Here is a 17,858-nt window from a genome sequence, read left to right on the forward strand (position 1 = left end):
GCGTCCTTGGGCTCCTGCCTCTCCAGCTGTCAGGAAGGTTAATGTGTCCTGGCCTTGGAAGCTGAACATTCCACAAGACAGTCCATGCAGGGTACACATGCTCTCACAAAAAAACTTTTTTCTTTTTTGAGATGGAGTCTCTGTTGCCTAGGCCAGAGTGCTGTGAGCTACATCACACTCCTGGGCTCACGCGATCCTCCTGGCCTTCAGAGTAGCTGAGACTACAGGCAAGTGCCGCAATGCCTGACTAATTTTTTTTATTTTTTATCAGAGACAGGATCTTGCTTTTCCTCATTCTGGTCTCAAACTTCTGACCTCAAGCAATCCTCCCACCTTGGCCTCTAGGATTAGAGGTGTGAACTGCTGCATCCAGTCAAAACAACTTTTTAAAAGAGAGAAGTATAGGCTGTTATGTATTGTTAAAAGATATAACAAAAATAGCACTCTGATTTCACTTTTTTTTAAGACAGACTCTTACTCTGTTGCACCGGGTAGAGTGCCATGGTGTCTTAGCTCCTAGCAACCTCAAACTCTTGGGCTCAAATCATCCGTTTGCCTCAGCCTTCCGAGTAGGTGGAACTACAGGTGCCTGCCACAATGCCCAGCTAGTTTTTTTTAGTTTTTAGTAGAGATGGGGTCTCACTTTTGCTTAGGCTGGTCTCGAACCTCTGAGCTCAGGCAATCAACTCACCTCAGCCTTCCAGAGTGCGAGGATTACAGGCATGAGCCACTGCGCCCAGCCTGATTTCACTTTTTACATATTTTGCCTAATGTGAAAGGAGGAATGCAGTCTCCCAAGTCCAAAGTTTTTCCCATATTTCCTCCTCATGGCACCTTATGAGTCTCTCGCACTGTACTACTATACTGATGAAGACTATGCTGTGTCCTCACGAGTCACACTGGGACTCTTGTATAGGAGTCCTTGACCAGTGTTTGTTGAGTAAATGGATGAATGGATGATCTAATTACTAAATACATTGTTGTCAGTAAGTCCTGGACCCCTGGGACTCTGGAACTCTGGACTTTTTAATTTTTTAATCCTTGGTTCTGACCTGTTACCCTGCCTAGAATGTCCCCTAGGAACCTGTGGTAGCCTGAAGCCCAGGCTGGTGGGGTCCCTGAGTTACCCCTACAGGTTTCCTTTCCTGGCCAAAGGCCTGACCTTCTTACCCCACCTTGGGTCTGGAGATCCTGCTTGCATAAAAGTTGATTTCTCCTCACCACACTTCAATATTGAGCCCTGTCTAGATTTACCGCTCCATGCCCTTTTGGAACTATGAGACTATCTGAGGCCAATCATTTCTGGGATGAAGTAGGATGGAGAAGGAGAGGGTCAGGCTTCTGACAACAATCTTAGCTACTTTTTCCAGATGAGGCAGCAGAAAAATCTTAATCCTATGGCTCCCACTGCTGGTATTACCTGACATCAACATTCCCAACATTTTTGTCTGGCCTCTTTTTTGGTTAGCAAAAACTTCGGCTGACTGTTCTGGTTTCTGGAGAACTGCTCTTGTTCTTAATATGACCTATGTTAAGTCTCATCCTTAAGGAATAGGGAGTGAAGTTTTATTTGTTTGTTTTTAAAGAAGTGATATTTAAGATGTAGGCAGGAATAAGGGGCCTGGGTCCCCACAACCTTTGCGAGCTCTGCACTGAGAGCAGTTGACAAGAGAAAAAACTCAGACTCAGTTATCTCAGGTGAAATAACTGATGTGAGCCTGTGAGATGCGTACGCTAAGCCAGCAGCACCTCAAGTGCAGCCAGCAAGTGCAGCCCCGGCCATTCTCCCATAGGTCTCTTTATTCAATCAAAAATCATAAATCATGTTGACAGCATAATACATAAGCTTAATTTGAGTTATTCAAAGCAAGGCACCTCAGGTAATCATTAACAATCAGAAGAAGGGAAATGAAGGGAAGATCATTCAAGCACACCACGTGATTACAACTTATACTTTACAAATTGGGGATAAACTTACCTAACTTGCTTCAGTGATTTCTATCTCTGCCTGGGCAGGACTCAGGCAATAGTAATCTTTGCTTGCTAGGCATTCTGTTCTCAGTCACCAGGTCACAATCAGGCCTCTTGCAGCACCTGAAAAGGGGTGCCAAAGATCCTGGACTGTGGTCAATAGGAACCCCAGAATCCTAGCACTGAGCCTGCTAGGTGTCAGACATCCTGTATAGACCACCAGGGTATTGCTAGCCTCCAGCGGGGTTTAAGGAACTTGGACTCTGTTCAACAAGCCCTCCAGAAATTCCTGCTCTAAACTACACTACAAACCTGACTCCCACACTATTCCTTTTTGCAGATTGCCTTTTACTTTTCAAAGAGGGAAAACATTACAGATGACTGGAATAAGAAGATGAATTAATTTTACATTGCTAGATGCCCCACGTTTTTCAAAATAAAAATATGTTCATCTTTTTAGGACTATGAAAATGAAACAAGACTACTGTAAGAATTCAAATATACATAAGGAAAAAAAGTATATAAAGAAGAAAACAAAAAGCAGCCAAATGCTATCACTTAAATACACTACAGCTTTGAGCACACTTGGGCTGGAGACACATCCCCACCACTTACTACCAATGTGGTTTGGGACAAATTATTTAACTTCTCTGGGCTCCGATTTCTTTATCTGTACTATAGGGATAATAATCTAAGCTATGTGACATCTATAAAACAGGGACCATAGAAAGTAATAATATTTACTTACTTTATAGATTATTTTGAAGATTAAATGAGAATATTCAAGTAAAAGGGCTAGCACTCACTGAATAAGTAATCACGAATACCATCTCAGCTCTCCTTGTTTCTTATTTTAGTGTTTTTCCTTTTAAATCTTACTGTCTTTAGTGTACTTGAACTTGAGCCAATAAATACTTATTGAGAACCTATTGGGTGTTCCAACTGCAAACAGTGGGCGGCATGCAGATTATCTGAGGACTGTTTTGCTTACTTACAGATATGGAGAAAAGTATGGATGGACTTTTTTTTTTTTTTTGCTCATCAGCTTTCATTAGTGTTTTCCTATTTAATGATTGGCCCAAGAAAACTCTTACTCTTCCAATGTGCAACAGAAAAGAAAAAAGGATGGATGCCCCTGCTAGATGCTAGTGTTGCTGCTATTGTTGTAATTATATTAGGAGGAGACTTGTTCTAAAATCCTACTTGGTTATTCACTTGAGGAAACCTTGTCTTAGAACCTAATGGAGTTGTTTCCTATTTACTCTTCACATTAACAACGTAACATTGATCTCAGACCTGGTCCCTTTTGGGGGGAAGTGTAACAGGATTATTTTAGTATTAAGTGAGGTATCCATGACATTGCAGGTGCTCAATAAATGATAATTATCATCTGAGAAATGTACATGAGCTAAAAGACTTTCTTCATCTGTAGTTTACGAGAGTGAAAGTACAGAGGAATCCTCTTTTGTGGTTTACTTTTGACCCTAAAACTAAGCTTTCAGGTATTACCTAGATAAAACACTAATATCCTGGACACAGTCCTAGGCTTATTTACTGGAATTTTCCTGCTGCAGTTTCCTCCTAAACTTAATCAAAGATCCACATGCACCCCCACCTTCCCTTAACCCTAATGCCTGACCTGAAAACTTCCAAGATTTACTTCCGTCTGCCTCGGTTCTGTGTTCCCACAGCATGTAATTACTCAGCATAGCCCATTTTTTACTTGGCTGCTACTAAAAGCAATTCTCATTTGACTGAAGTGCACAGGAATTTCAGTCTTCTGCAATACACTGTATTAGAATTCACTAAATTGTACTTACTGGTTTTCTATATGCAGTTGTAAACAATGAGACAGCAACACAGTGTGTTTAAAATCATGGATTTGGCTCGGCGTCTGTGGCTCAAGCAGTTAAGACACCAGCCACATACACCTGAGCTGGCAGGTTTGAATCCAGCCCGGGCCCACCAAACAACAATGATGGCTACAACCAAAAAATAGCCAGGTGTTGTGGCGGGCGCCTATAGTCCCAGCTACTTGGGAGGCTGAGGCAGGAGAATCACCTGAGCCCAGGAGTTGTAGGTTGCTGTGAGCTGTGATGCACTCTACCCAGGGCAACAGCTTGAGGCTCTGTCTCAAAATAATAATAATAATATAAATAAAATAAAATAAAATCATGGATTTTTAGATTGCCTAGTTTTTAATCTTGTTTCTGTAACTTTGTGACCTTAGGCAAATTACTTAACCTCTTTGTGTCAAAGTTTACTTATCTGAGAAAAGGGATAATAACATGCCCAGTCTTCTAAGATTGTTATGGAGCTTAGATGGGTTAACATTTGTAAAGCAGGTGGAACAGAATCTGACACATAGTGGTATATAATTGTTTGTTATATGATAATAGCTCAGATTCATCTCAGAGGACTGAAGAATATTTAAAATAAAATAAAACAAGATTCCTCAAATAATCAATTTTCTTAAACTTTCAGTTAATGTAAACATCCATATTTAAAAAACTATACATACATATCAGAAGTGTATAACTCTGATCATTTTCACAAACTCAACACATGTGACCAGCACCCAGATCAAGAAGCCTCCTCATACTCACTTTCCAGTTTCTACCCTCCCAAGGGTAACCACTAATGTGGGAGGCTGAGGCAGATCACATGAGGACAGGAGTTCCAGACCACCTGAGCAAAGCAAGACCCCGTCTCCACTAAAAATAGAAAAATTAGGGGCAGGTGGGGTGGTGGTATGGCCTGTAGTCCCAGCTACTTGGGAGGCTGAGGTAGGAGGATTGCTTAAGCCTAGGAGTTTGAGGTTGCTGTGAGCTAGGCCAAGGTCACAGCACTCTAGCCCACTGACAGAGCAAGACTCTGTCTAAAAAAACTCTTAATATTGTCATATCTAGGACTGGGTTGAACTGGGTACTCTATATAGTATTATCATCTTTTCCCTTTTGGCAGAGAGTATCGTGACTCTTCTCTGGTCAATTATCTTATTTCCTACTCCTGTGGAGCAATGACAAGAGACCTAAATTCTGATCCCAACACTTTTTTTTTTTTTTGAGACAGAGTGTCACTTTGTCACCATCAGTAGAGTGCCCTGGCATCATAGCTCACAGTAACCTCAAACTCTTGAGCTCAAGCAATTCTCTTGCCTCAGCATCCAGAGTAGCTGGGACTACAGGTACCTGCCACAACGCCTCGCTATTTTTAGAGACAGGATCTCACTCTAAAAGGCTGGTCTCGATCTGCCCACCTCAGCCTCCCAAAGTGCTGGGATTGCATGTGTGAGCCACCATGCCTGGCCACCAACACAAGTACTTAATAACCATCCTGTGACCCTGGTAAATCTACTTTTCTCTAAGCCTCAGCAATCTACTCTCTAAAACACTCATAACACAATCTGTTTGCAGTATTGCTATCAGGACTAAATGAAATACCACTCTCAAAGCAGCTGGTACAGTGTAATGTAGTAGCCAACTGTTTTCTGACTTTATAGTATGCAGGCACAGCATGGGGGCTTTATGTATCTTACCTCATTTATAACTCAGGCCACATAGAATTTTGGTTTTCTCATCTGCTCCAGGTATTTCACATCTCTAAATCTAGGTTTTTTTCCTTGATTCCTCCTTTTTCCACACTGTACTCATCTAATTCATCAGCAGGTTTTGCTGACTCTAAATGAAAACTCAAGTCATTCAGTTCTCTCAATTTCCACTATCACTACCCAATTGATGCCACTACTATCCTTCACTGTATCTCCATGAGAAGGTAAGTTATATGTGAACAGGCTCCATATATTATTTTGTTGTTGTTGTTGTTTTTGTTTTCTGTGGTTTTTTTTGGCTGGGGCTGAGTTTGAACCCGCCACCTCCGGCATATGGGACCGGCGCCCTACTCCTTGAGCCACAGGCGCCGCCCGAGGCTCCATATATTATAAATCACAGCTGTAGCCACAGATGTCACATGTGGGAACCAGAAGCTAGGTCCCCATGTTCACTGGTTCTTGGTTCCCAATTCCAAAGAATGGTTACTGGTATTGAGTTGATGGAGTAAATGAGCAGAGAAAGCTGGCGCAAAGTACCAAAGTTTATTAAAGCATGGTACATTCCAGAGAAGAAATGAGTCAATGCCTGTGAGTGGAGAAGACTCTGAGTTTAATAAGATTCCTCTCCTTTCTTTTTTCTTTATTATTAAATCATAGCTGTGTACATTAATGCGATCATGGAACACCGTACACTGGTTTTATAGATCGTTTGACACATTTTCATCACACTGGTTAACATAGCCTTCCTGGCATTTTCTTAGTTATTGTGTTAAGACATTTATATTCTACATTTACTAAGTTTCACATGTATCCTTGTAAGATGCACCAGATTCCTCTCCATTGAGTCCTTAATTCTTTTCTTTCCTTTTTTTTTTTTCTTTTTTGAGACAGCCTCATTATGTCACCCTCCAAAGAGTGCGTTGGTGTCACGACTCACAGCAACCTCAAACTCTTGGGCTTAAGTGATCCTCTTGCCTCAGCCTCTCAAGTAGCTGGGACTATAGGTGTCCACCACAACACCCAGCTATTTTTGGTTCTAGTTGTCATTGTTGTTTGGCAGGCCCAAGCTGGATTCAAACCTGCCAGCTCCAGTGTATGTGGCTGGCACCCTAGCCACTGACCTACAGGCTCTGAGCCTGATTCCTTAATTCTATACTAAGTGTGGAACAGAATATTCATCATCTTCCTTGGAAAATATGGAGAATTCCCAGAATGGTGAATCCTCCTTTTTTTAATCCTTATATGGTAATTTCTGGGAGTTTCCATGGTATTTGATTTTTACTATGTTAATAAGGGTAGGTCATTTAGGCCCCTACTACTTCAACTGTGTGCATGATCTAAAGACCCAGGATCAAGGCCTTGACCCTATCTCCACTTTGTGGTTTCTCTGACTCTTTTTGCTAGTCAGACCTTGGGGACTCCTTGACTCATCTGTTCCTTCCTGGAAAACTTCTGGTCAGTTTGTTCCTCCTACTAGACAAACCATCTCCTAATGTCATTAGTTTCTTGATGGATGCCCCCTGGTCCCCATCCTCCTCATCCCAACCTAATCCAGCACCTCAGCATTGAGAACAGTGCCTGCCCCTATGACTTGAATGAATGCATGTTGCAACAAACCTTTGAAGTCAGTACTATTATTATCTCCATTTTAGAGATGAGGAAACAGGCTCCTGGTCACACCATAATTAGCAAAACCAGGACTCAAATCCACTAACTCTAGCCTGCTCGCTTATCCTCTATGCTGTGGTACTGAACTACACCAGCTTATGCTGAAGTCAATGATGAAGGGTTTGGGGGGTGATATTAGGAGAAATTTTTGTTGAAATTTCCCAACCTGAAAACTTTTCCCCAAGTTTTCCTGAAAATAAAGTTCATACACCTCTTCACACAGCGTCTTAGGCACAGCCTGATTTCTCTCAAGTCCCATATCTCTTCACTGGCCTCCTCTCCCAACATTCTAGCTATAATGAATTCTTTTCTATCCCTAGCAAATTCTCCTGTCTCTATTGGAAACACTCCTCTCTTTCATCCCCCCTGGAGAACCTTCCCTAATTTCTCAATTCTGAGGGGTTTTAACAGGTAGTACTTTACCCCAGAAGGCACCAATACCAAAATTACTTGTTACAGCAGTCCTCCCTTAACCGCGCTTTCCCATTTCAGTCACCAGAAGACAACAGCAATACGAAAATATTACATACAATAAGAAATTTTAGGACAGACACCACGTTCATCAATTTTTATTAGAGTATATTGTTATGATTGTTCTATTTTATTATTAGTTGTTATTGTTAATCTTTTACTGTACCTAATTTATAAATACATACTATTGTATGTATGGTATGTATAGATACATGGGGGGAAAAAACATAACTCCAGCCCTCCTCGCATACTCAAGTTCCGGCAGTAAGCCCTCCCTATGCTGGGGTTTCCATTCTACAGTGTTTTCAATTGCATTTGGTTGAAAAAATATTTGCGCGCAAGGGGACCCACGAAGTTGAAACTCGTGGTGTCCAACGGTCAACCGTGTATAAGAGTCCGGTGTAATCCGCGGTTTTAGGTATCTTACGGGGGTGGGAGGCTCTTATCCCCTCAGAGGCCGGGCGCCTTGGCTCACGCCTGTAATCCCAGCACTCTGGGAGGCCCAAGTGGGCAGATCGCCTGAGCTCAAGAGTTCGAGACCAGCCTGAGCTAGAGCGAAACCCCATCTCTAAAAGTAGCCGGGTGTTGTGGCGGGCGCCTGTAGTCCCACCTACTTGGGAATCAAGCCGAGGGAATCGCTTGAGTTCAAGAGTTTCAGGTTGCTAAAAAAAAAAGTTTCAGGTTGCTGTGAACTATGCGCCAGGGCACTCTACCGGGGGTGACAGTGAGACTGTCTCAAAAAAAAAAAAAAGTATCCCCTCCCACCCAGAAAAAGAGGGATTTTATAGTCTTTCTTTTGGTCCAGTGCTGTGCGCCCAGTGCCTAAGAAAGGCCTGGAATGCAATAGCTACGTAAAGACTATTTGCTGGATAAAGATATCAAAGGGCAGGGATTAATTTTAATTTATCGACTTACATGGGGAAAGACTGTGGCTCCTGCAGGTGAGGCATTTTGTTCTGAGTCAGTCGTTAAGCGACAGAGGTGCAATTTGAACCCTTGCGGTATTCCGGGACGGTGTCCCTCCTCCCAGCCCCTCCCTTCCGCTGCTCCTGCGAGCTCCACCTACTTCAGTCTGCGCAGGCTCCGTGACCAGTTTGGCCCTCTGACGGCCGCCGTAAGGCGTCGCCTCTGTTGCCGTGGGAAACGACCCCGGACGTGGGAGGGGGCAAAGACGTTTCCCGCCGGCGGGCGTTGCGGTTGTGACTGAAAGAGGGCCTCAGAGGCGGTGGGTCTCCGCTCTGCAGCACGATGGCGGACCAGATTTATTTGGAAAATATAGACGAGTTCGTCACGGACCAAAACAAGATCGTGAGGAGATAGAACTGGGAAACGGGGGCGAGCGACTGGGGTCCTGGGCCTGGCTAGGGCGGGGAGAGCCTCGACCTTTCTGTATGTGGCCTCGTGGGAACTGGCCATAGGGAGACAGGTCCCCAAGGCTTGGGGCTGTTGAGAACCCTCCATGGGGTTCTCTGACGGGCGCGCAAGTCCGCGTCCCTTATCGGGGAGGCGTGCTGGGAGCATTCCCTGGCGCTTGGACCACGAGATTGGGCGGGGAGAGTATTTCTGAGGCTTCCCTACACCTATATTATAGGGTGGTTGGTGTTTAAAGCTTCACGTTTACAGTTGTGGAAATTATGTAGTATCGAGGTTAAATCACAAGTTGTTTAACCTCCAGACCCTGAGTTTCCTCTCCCTGGAAATGTAAAGATTAAGAGGATGGATGTGAATGCATTTTGCAAACCGTGATGATTGAATGCCTGCTGTGAGCAAAGGCATTTTGCATACATATTACATTTAATCTTTACAGTGACCCTCTTATACACCCGTCGCCCTCCATAGGTGCTAGTATTCCTAGAAGAGAAAATTGAAGTCGAGGGGCCAAATAATTTATTTGCTTGTCAGTAAGCGTTAGGTAGATTTCGAATACAGGTCTGCCCTTCCTCTAATGCTTTCTTCTACATTACACTGCCTTAGCCTAGTCTATGTAAGTCTTCTCATTTTCAGAAGCTCAGCATTTAGATCGAAGAGACTGACAGGAGAGTCACAGGCTTACTTGGTCAAGAAAGGCTGAAGACTTCTTATCTGTAGTTCCCAGTCAAATGTAATAGAATATTCATCTACTTTATTCATTCATACTTTTTTTTGAGACAGTCTCACTATGTCCCTGGATAGAGTGCTGTGGCGTCACAGCTCACAGTAACTTCAAACTCTTGGGCTCCAGTGACTCTCTTGCCTCAGCCTCCCAAGCAGCTGGGACTACAGGCGCCCGCCACAACGCCCGGCTATCTTTTTCTTGTAGTTGTCTTTGTTTTTGGCAGGCTTGGTCCAGGTTCCAACCTGCCAGCTGAGCTACAGGCGCCGAGCCTATTAATGTTTGTGTGGTTGCAGCTTTCCTAATAAGTTTCTGAATCATACATTTCAAAATTATCTACCTTTCTTTTTTTTCTTTTCCCTTTTTTTTTTTTTTTTGGAGACAGTGTCTGTTGCCCAGGCTAGAGTGCTGTGAAGTCAGCTTAGCTCACAACCTCAAAGTCGTGGGCTCATGTTATTCTCCTGCCTCAGCCTCCTGAGTAACTAGAACCACAGGTGTTGGCCACAATGCCTAATTTTTCTGTTTTTAGTGGATACTGGGTCTCACTCATGTCCAGGATAGTCTCTAACCCCTGAGCTCAGTCAATCCTTCCTGCCTCCGCCTCCCAGTGTGCTAGGATTACAGGCATGTGCCACCGTACCCAACCTAAAGTTATCTACCTTTTGGATGAGTTTTAGGCTAGTTTTGGGTGGTAGCCCCCCAAAACGAAATGCGAAGTAAAACAAGAAATTGAGGAAAATGAGAGTTTTCTCTGTTATGTATATTCAACCTGCCTTTTTAGATTCTTTTTCATTAATAAGTCTGTGAAACTTCTTAGCATTTGTAAGATAAATAACTTGGTCCTGCCTATACAGATAGTCTGGGCAAAACTGCAATGTCATCTATTATAGTTTATAACGCATAATCATCTAAGGATAGGAATCTTTAAGAGCAAGCCTTTGGGACTGATTGCACTCAGGAGGCATCTAATAAAACATTAAAAAAATTCCTTCTTTTTACAGGTGACATACAAATGGCTGAGCTATACGTTAGGGGTTCATGTTAACCAGGCCAAACAGTAAGTTCAATTTACTACCAATTTTAATCATATTGGAGTTGTTTTGTTTTTAACTCAACAGATAGCTTCTAGATTATAACTAATTTTCTATTTTGTGGATAAATGGGAAAGAATACTATTTATACTATTTTTTAGTACTTTTTACCTCTTTTAGATTGGTCAACTTGTACACTGTATGTGGTAATAGTTACCGGATTTATTTGCAGCCTCTGGTTAATATCACTTTGTTATTTCAAACTGATTAAATGGGCTAGCCAATTCTGTTTACATCTCAGATTTATGTTTTTTGTACGTATTCAGTACATTTTCACATGGTGCTCCTTAGGCCCATCTCTGGGTGTTATTGAAATACTTCCATAATGAGGTCAACAGGTGTTTGACACAAGCTGTATGACAGTATAAGACAGGGGAGAGCTACTCAAGTGAAACTAAAAAGAGTGTTTAGGATGCTGCAGATCATTGCCCTTCTTGAATTTTGCCATATCACCTTTCTTACTGAAACTTGTGGTCCAACTTGAGGCCAAAAGAGAAAAGGCAAGCTTTTGAATTAACTTTAGAATTTTTTGACCTGCAAAGGTTTAATGTCTGTTTCTCAAGGGCAGGAATTAGTGAACAGGCTGAGGACACATGGTAGGTTAAATGCTCATTTACTTTTATTCCTAAGGGTGGTCTGATTTTTCTCTATTCCTTAAGTCACAGGCACTTTCTTTGAGTCATAAGAATATTCCGCAAGTCTGAGAAAGTCCCTGATCTCTGAAATGGGTGATCTGGCTTTATCTGGGTTTTGTTACACAGATCTAGAAGTCTGATTTTTTTTTTTTTGGCTGTGGTATTTAAACTTTCAGGACTAATAGCCGGGCGTTGTGGCGGGCACCTGTAGTCCCAGCTACTCGGGAGGCTGAGGCAAGAGAATCGCTTAAGCCCAGGAGTTGGAGGTTGCTGTGAGCTGTGTGAGGCTACGGCACTCTACGGAGGGCCATAAAGTGAGACTCTGTCTCTACAAAAAAAAAAAAAACTTTCAGGACTAAAACTCTTAGCCTAAGGATGGATTTGGATTAGTTTTGAGGGTCTGAAATTGTCTTAGACAAACCCTGGCCCAAACCCAGGTAATTTTTAGAATGGACATCTATATAAGAATTATTTGTTGTGATTGTAGATATTTAAATATGAAATGAAGCAACTGTTAATATACAAGCCTGTTTTAAAAATACATATTGAGGATTGAAATTTCCTAAAGGTGAAATAAAGATGCTCACAGTTCTGCCATGGCTACCCTGATTACCTACAATTTTGTTTTCTTTGGTTTTTGGTGGGGTTTTTTGGTTGGTAGGCTTTTTGGATTTTTTGTTTTGTTTTGTTTTGTTTTGTTTGAGACAGGCTTTTATTACCCTGGTTGCCCTGGCTGGAGTGAGTGGCACAGTCATAGCTCATTGTAACCTGTAGCTCCTGGGCTCAAGTAATCTTCCTTCCTCAACCCTCTGAGTAGCCAGGACTACTGGCATATGCTTCCACAGCCAAGCAAAAAAAATTTTTTTGTTGTAAAAATGGGGGTCTTGTTGTGTTGCCCAGGCTGGTCTTAAACTCCAGGGCTCAAGTGATGCTCCCACCTTGGCCTCCCAAAGTGCTGGGATTATAGGTGTCAGGCACTGTGCCCAATCTACCTGTAACTTCTATAGATTTACACACTGTCTAGCTTCTTCCTATCTAGTCAACTTCATTCCATACCACTTTCTACCTCATGTATTGTATTCTAGCCATATTTGCCTTTCTCTTCAAATATCCTAAACTCATTCTCACTCTAGGACCTTTGTACTCTCTGCCTGGAATGCCCTTCTCCTAGTTGTCCTCATCCTTCAGGTTTTAGCTCTGATTTTACATGTTACTTCTTGTAAGGAGTCTTGCCTAATCCTCTATTTCAGCTAATCCCACCCTTTCCTAACTCTTCGTCATACCATTCTTGACACATTCTAAGAATTTTTTTCATAATTATTTTTAAAAATATATTTTAAGATATAATTTATATACCATGTCATTCACCGATTTAAAGTCTACAATTCAGTGGTTTTTAATATATTCATAGAGTTGTGCAGTCATTACCACAGTCAATTTTAGAACATTGTCATCACCTCAAAAAGAAATCACATTCCTATTATCAGTCATAATTCCTCCTCAACATCCACCTCCTCAGCCCTGACAACTACTAAGCTTTCTATCAATAGATTTGCTTATTCTGAACATTTCACGTAGATGGAATCACATATAGTTCTGCATATCTGGTTTCTTTCACTTACTGTGTTTTCAAGGTTTGTCCATGTTATAGCATACATTAGTACTTAATTTCTTTTTTTTTTTTAATTTTTAACTTTTTTTTTTTTTTTTTTTTGTATAGACAGAGTTTCACTTTATCGCCCTTGGTAGAGTGCCATGGCGTCACACAGCTCACAGCAACCTCCAACTCCTGGGCCTAGGCGATTCTCCTGCCTCAGCCTCCTGAGTAGCTGGGACTACAGGCGCCCGCCACAACGCCTGGCTATTTTTTTGTTGCAGTTTGGCCGGGTATATGGGGCTTGAACCCGTCACCCTCGGTATATGGGGCTGGTGCCCTGCTCACTGAGCCACAGGCACTGCTCAGTACTTAATTTCTTTTTATGGCTAAATGATATTCCAGTATATGGTATGTTAGTTTCCTAGGGCTGCCATATCATAGTGCTACAAATTAGGTGGCTGAAAACAACACAGATTTATTGTCTCATAGTTCTGGAGACTAAAAGTCCAAAACGGGTTTTTTTGCCAGGGTCATACTCCCTGTTAAACCTGTGGGAAAGAATCCTCCTTACCTCTTCCAGCTGTCTAGTGATTTGCTGGTGATCTTTGGCATTTCTTGCCTTAGAGCTGTGTAACTGCAGTCTCTGCCTTCATCATCACATGGCATTCTCCCTGTGTGTATCTTGTAAGGATGCCAGTCATTTTGGATTAGGAGCCCACCCTACTCCTATATGATCTTATCTTGAATAATCACATCTGTAATAACCCTCTTTCTAAATAAGGCCACATTTAAGGTGTTGAGGGGTGGGGCTGTGATGGATCTTTTCTGAGACAGTTTAGCCCTTATGTGGATATGCCAAGTTTTGTTTATTCATCAATTAATTGATCAACAATTGGGTTGTTACCACATTTTCTAAATCACCGCCTTTATTTTGTAGGCAGAAAAACTAAGGCATTTCTTTTTTTTTTTTTTTTTGGTGGTTTTTTGGCCAGGGCTGGGTTCGAACCCGCCACCTCCGGCATATGGGACCGGCGCCCTACTCCTTGAGCCACAGGCGCCGCCCAAAACTAAGGCATTTCATGAAAAATGAAATCCATTGTACAATGCAAAATATACTCAAAGATCTTGAAATAGAATTAGTATCCTAAGTCTTCATTTCCCACCTTTAGTCAATAAACATGATTCATCTTAAAGGAGATAAAAAAATTACTCATATCAAGCATACTGTAAATAAACGTTAATTAAACATTACCTCTCTCTAGCCTGTTTTCATTCATTAACACTCTGCAGTAAAAATAATTACAGTTTTTGTTATGGCTTCATTTCTTTAAAATATTAACTAAAATCAGTTTCATTTGGGAAACTTAATAATAACTAATGCCATTTGATTTGAAAAAGAATGTGTTTTAAGCATCAAGCCAGAGACGTAGCAAGAAAATTAGACATTATCACTTGAAGATTGTCTCACTGTATTGTTCACTATCTAATCAGACACCCTTAAATCAATTACAGCAGAAAGTCTAAGAAATTCAGGGACCAACCTACAAAGCACTTCTGGGAATGTGCTAATACACTGGACAGTTAGAACAACAATAGCAGTAGAACATATTATTTAAACTTTTGAGATAATAAAACAGTATAGAAATGGGGACCCTTGTGAAATTTTTTTCTTATTTTGGCAACAAGATCATTTATACTTTATAGGTTTTATACTTTTGTCATACCGTAAGGTTTAATGAAATAACCAAGAGATCTCCATAATACACCTGAAATAAAAAAACACCACATTTCAGCTTTTATAGGCATAAAGTTCTTAAGTTTCAAGAAAGTTCAGTCAACCCTCATTATTCTTGGGACTACTTCAATTAGGCCACCTTACAAAAGCAGCACCCTAAAAATGGCTCTTATTATGTAGTTCTTAGGATAAATGTATTTATGCTTTGAATAGCCACATGGATATTATAAAGATGGGAATTGTACATCACTATTCGGTGAAATTTCTTGCCTTCATCTTTTCTTCAGTCTTTTTTTTTTCAGTAGACAAAAATTTTCTAAAAAGTCTGATTCTTCTAAGTACAGTTTATCACCCGTTAAAAGGAGCATCCCATCAGCAGTCAATACTATGATTGACAAACATCTTTCCAGCCCTTCTCATGCACGATTCAAACAAAATTTGTGCAAGTCAGACAGAGAGACAAAGTGTTCAAGTCTTCTTAATTCATAATACTGAGGGGGTGCCAATTAAATTTCTTTTGATATGAAATATTCAGTTGCTTATGATGACGATAACCATTAGCAGCCCACCACCTTGTCCAAGTTAGGGTAAACAAGCAGTGGCTCACACAGGCAGCATAGGAAGAAGGCCGGGTTGAAGCAGTGAGTGGCTCCTGGGGAGAAGGGAGTCAGATAGGCATTCCATTTGTGCAGTACCCAGGTGTCAGTGTGCGGTCGAGGTGCACACAGGTGCAGGAAGTGGCACAGATCTTGACGGATGTGGCTTCTGGTGTGGTGCTCCTCCAGAACTGGGGCAGGCAGGGTGCCCAGGGATCACGGCAGCAACACCTGCCGTGTTACTACATTTTGACTGTTATGAATGGTCCTGTTGTGAACATTTGTATACAAGTGTTTGTATGAACACACATTTTCAGCTCTCCTGGGTATATACACTATTGGACTTGCTAGGTCATATGGTAATTCTATATTTAATATTTTGAAGAACTGATAAACTTTTTCAAAATGGCTATACTATAACAATCCCAGCAATGTATGAGATTCCAATTTCTGTATATTATTATCAGCACTTTTCATTATGTTTTTTATTTTAGCCATCCTAGTGGATGTGACATATCTCATATAGTTTAGATTTGCATTTCTGTAATGACTAAAGGTGTTGAACGTCTTCGTTTTTGTTTTTGTTTTGTGAGACAAGAGTCACTCTTTCACCCTGGGTAGAGTGCCATGGCATCATAGCTCACAATAAGCTCAAACTCTTGGGCTTGAGCAATCCTCTTGCCTTAGCCTCCTAAGTAGCTGAGACTAAGGTGCCCTCCAGATATTTTTTTTTTTTTTTAGTAGAGATGGGTTCTCACTCTTGTTCAGGCTGGTCTCAACTCCTGAGCTCAGGCAATTTACCTTCCTTGGCCTCCCAGGGCGCCAGGATTACAGGCATGAGCCACTGCAATGGGCCCTGAACATCTTTTTATATGCTTATTGACTATTATACAGGTGTGTCTTCTTTGGAGAAATACCTGCTTAAAACTTTTTCCCATTTTTTTTTTCCATTGGGACTTTTTACTGTTGTTCTTTATGTATTCTGCATAGAAATATTTTCTCCCATTCTGTGGGTTGGTTGTCTTTGTACTTTCTTGATGTCATCCTTTGAAGCTTGATGAAATCCAGTGTATTTTTTCTTTTTTAATTTAAATTTTTATTTTAGAAAGTATTTTTTAGTTGACAGATAAATTGTATGTATTGTATAACAATATCGTATTTTGAAGTACATACTTTGTAAAGTAGTTAAAATCTAACTAATTAATTACCTCTAGCTATTTTTGTGGTGAGAACCCCCCTTTTTTTTTTTTGAGACAGAGTCTCACTATGTTACCCTCAGTAGAGTGCTGTGACAAAATAGCTCACAGCAACCTCAAACTCTTGGGTTTAAGAGATTCTCTTGCTTCAACCTCCCAAGAAGCTGGGACTACAGGCGCCCACCACAACACCCAGCTATTTTTTGTTGCAGTTGTTCATTGTTGTTTAGCTGGCCTAGGCCGGGTTCGAACCCACCTGCCTCAGTGTAAGTGGCCAGCACCCTAACCACTGAGCTGTGGAAGCTGAGCCCATGGTGAGAACGCTTAACATCCACTATCTTAGGATTTTTCATATATATATTGTATCATTAACTATAGTCACCATGCTGTATAATAGATCTGTTGAATTTATTCCTCCTGTCTAACTATAATTATATATTCTTTGACCAACATCTCTTCACTCCAGTCCCACCTCCCTTCTATATCCTTCCTACCTGCTTATAGCCTCCACTTTGTTCTCTACTTCTATGAAATTAACTTTTTTAGACTCCACATATAATTGAGATCATGTGATATTTCTCTTTCTGTGCCTGGCTTACTTCACTTAACATAAGCTCCCCCTAGTTTATCCATGTTTTTCCAAATGTCAGGATTTCATTTTATTTTGGCTGACTAGTAGTCCATTGTACATACATACTACATTTTCATTACTTATTCATCTGTGGCGGACACTTAGGTTGATTCTACATCTTTGCTATTGTAAATAGTGCTACAGTAAATGTGGGAGTGCATATGTCTCTTTGAAATCCTGAATTTATCTCCTTCAGATATATACCCAATAGTGGGATCGCTGGGTTTTATGGTAGTTCTATTTTTAATATTTTGAGGAAGCTTCCTACTATTTACATATGGATTTATTAATTTACATTCCCATCAACAATATATAAGTAGTTCCTTTTGTCCATATCCTCTCCTTGTTTTCTTTTTGGTGTATCACTTATGCTTTTGATGTAGTATCTATAAAGGCTTTGCCTAATCCAAGCTTATGAAGGATTTATTCCTGTGTTTTTTCTTAAGAGTTTTGTAGTTTTGGCTCTTACATTTTAATTCTGTGATCCATTTGGAGGTTTTTTTTTTTTAATCATTCCTAATTATCACTATTTTTAAGTTTTCTACAAATCATGTGGTTGTTAATATTAAAAATACTTTAGTCCTCTCAATAAGAATACCCTGAAGCTTTCAGATTAAGTGTTCAA

General features: G+C 41.0%; 1 protein-coding gene and 1 long non-coding RNA gene across 4 annotated transcripts in view; one reads left to right on the top strand and one right to left on the bottom strand.

Moving 5' to 3' along the window:
- Window positions 1-8,681, bottom strand: part of LOC128564948 (uncharacterized) — a 29,465-nt gene extending 20,784 nt beyond the window's left edge. Inside the window, exons 1-2 of the long non-coding RNA XR_008374179.1 lie at window positions 8,576-8,681; window positions 1,979-2,094 (exon numbers count right to left, since the gene is read on the bottom strand). This is a non-coding gene — a long non-coding RNA (uncharacterized LOC128564948). The remainder of the gene's footprint in view (window positions 1-1,978; window positions 2,095-8,575) is intronic.
- A 94-nt stretch (window positions 8,682-8,775) lies between these two features.
- The window catches only part of POLD3 (DNA polymerase delta 3, accessory subunit), a 70,329-nt gene continuing 61,246 nt past the window's right edge, over window positions 8,776-17,858 (top strand). Inside the window, exons 1-2 of one of the 3 annotated variants that reach the window (XM_053561055.1) lie at window positions 8,776-8,968; window positions 10,754-10,809. In XM_053561055.1, the coding sequence (XP_053417030.1) occupies window positions 8,909-8,968; window positions 10,754-10,809 (116 nt within the window). In that variant the 5' untranslated portion in view covers window positions 8,776-8,908. The remainder of the gene's footprint in view (window positions 8,969-10,753; window positions 10,810-17,858) is intronic. The other 2 variants (XM_053561056.1, XM_053561057.1) reach the window with 2 other exon arrangements.

Source organism: Nycticebus coucang, chromosome 14 (genome assembly GCF_027406575.1).
Source record: "Nycticebus coucang isolate mNycCou1 chromosome 14, mNycCou1.pri, whole genome shotgun sequence".
NCBI classification, from domain to species: Eukaryota; Metazoa; Chordata; class Mammalia; order Primates; family Lorisidae; genus Nycticebus; species Nycticebus coucang.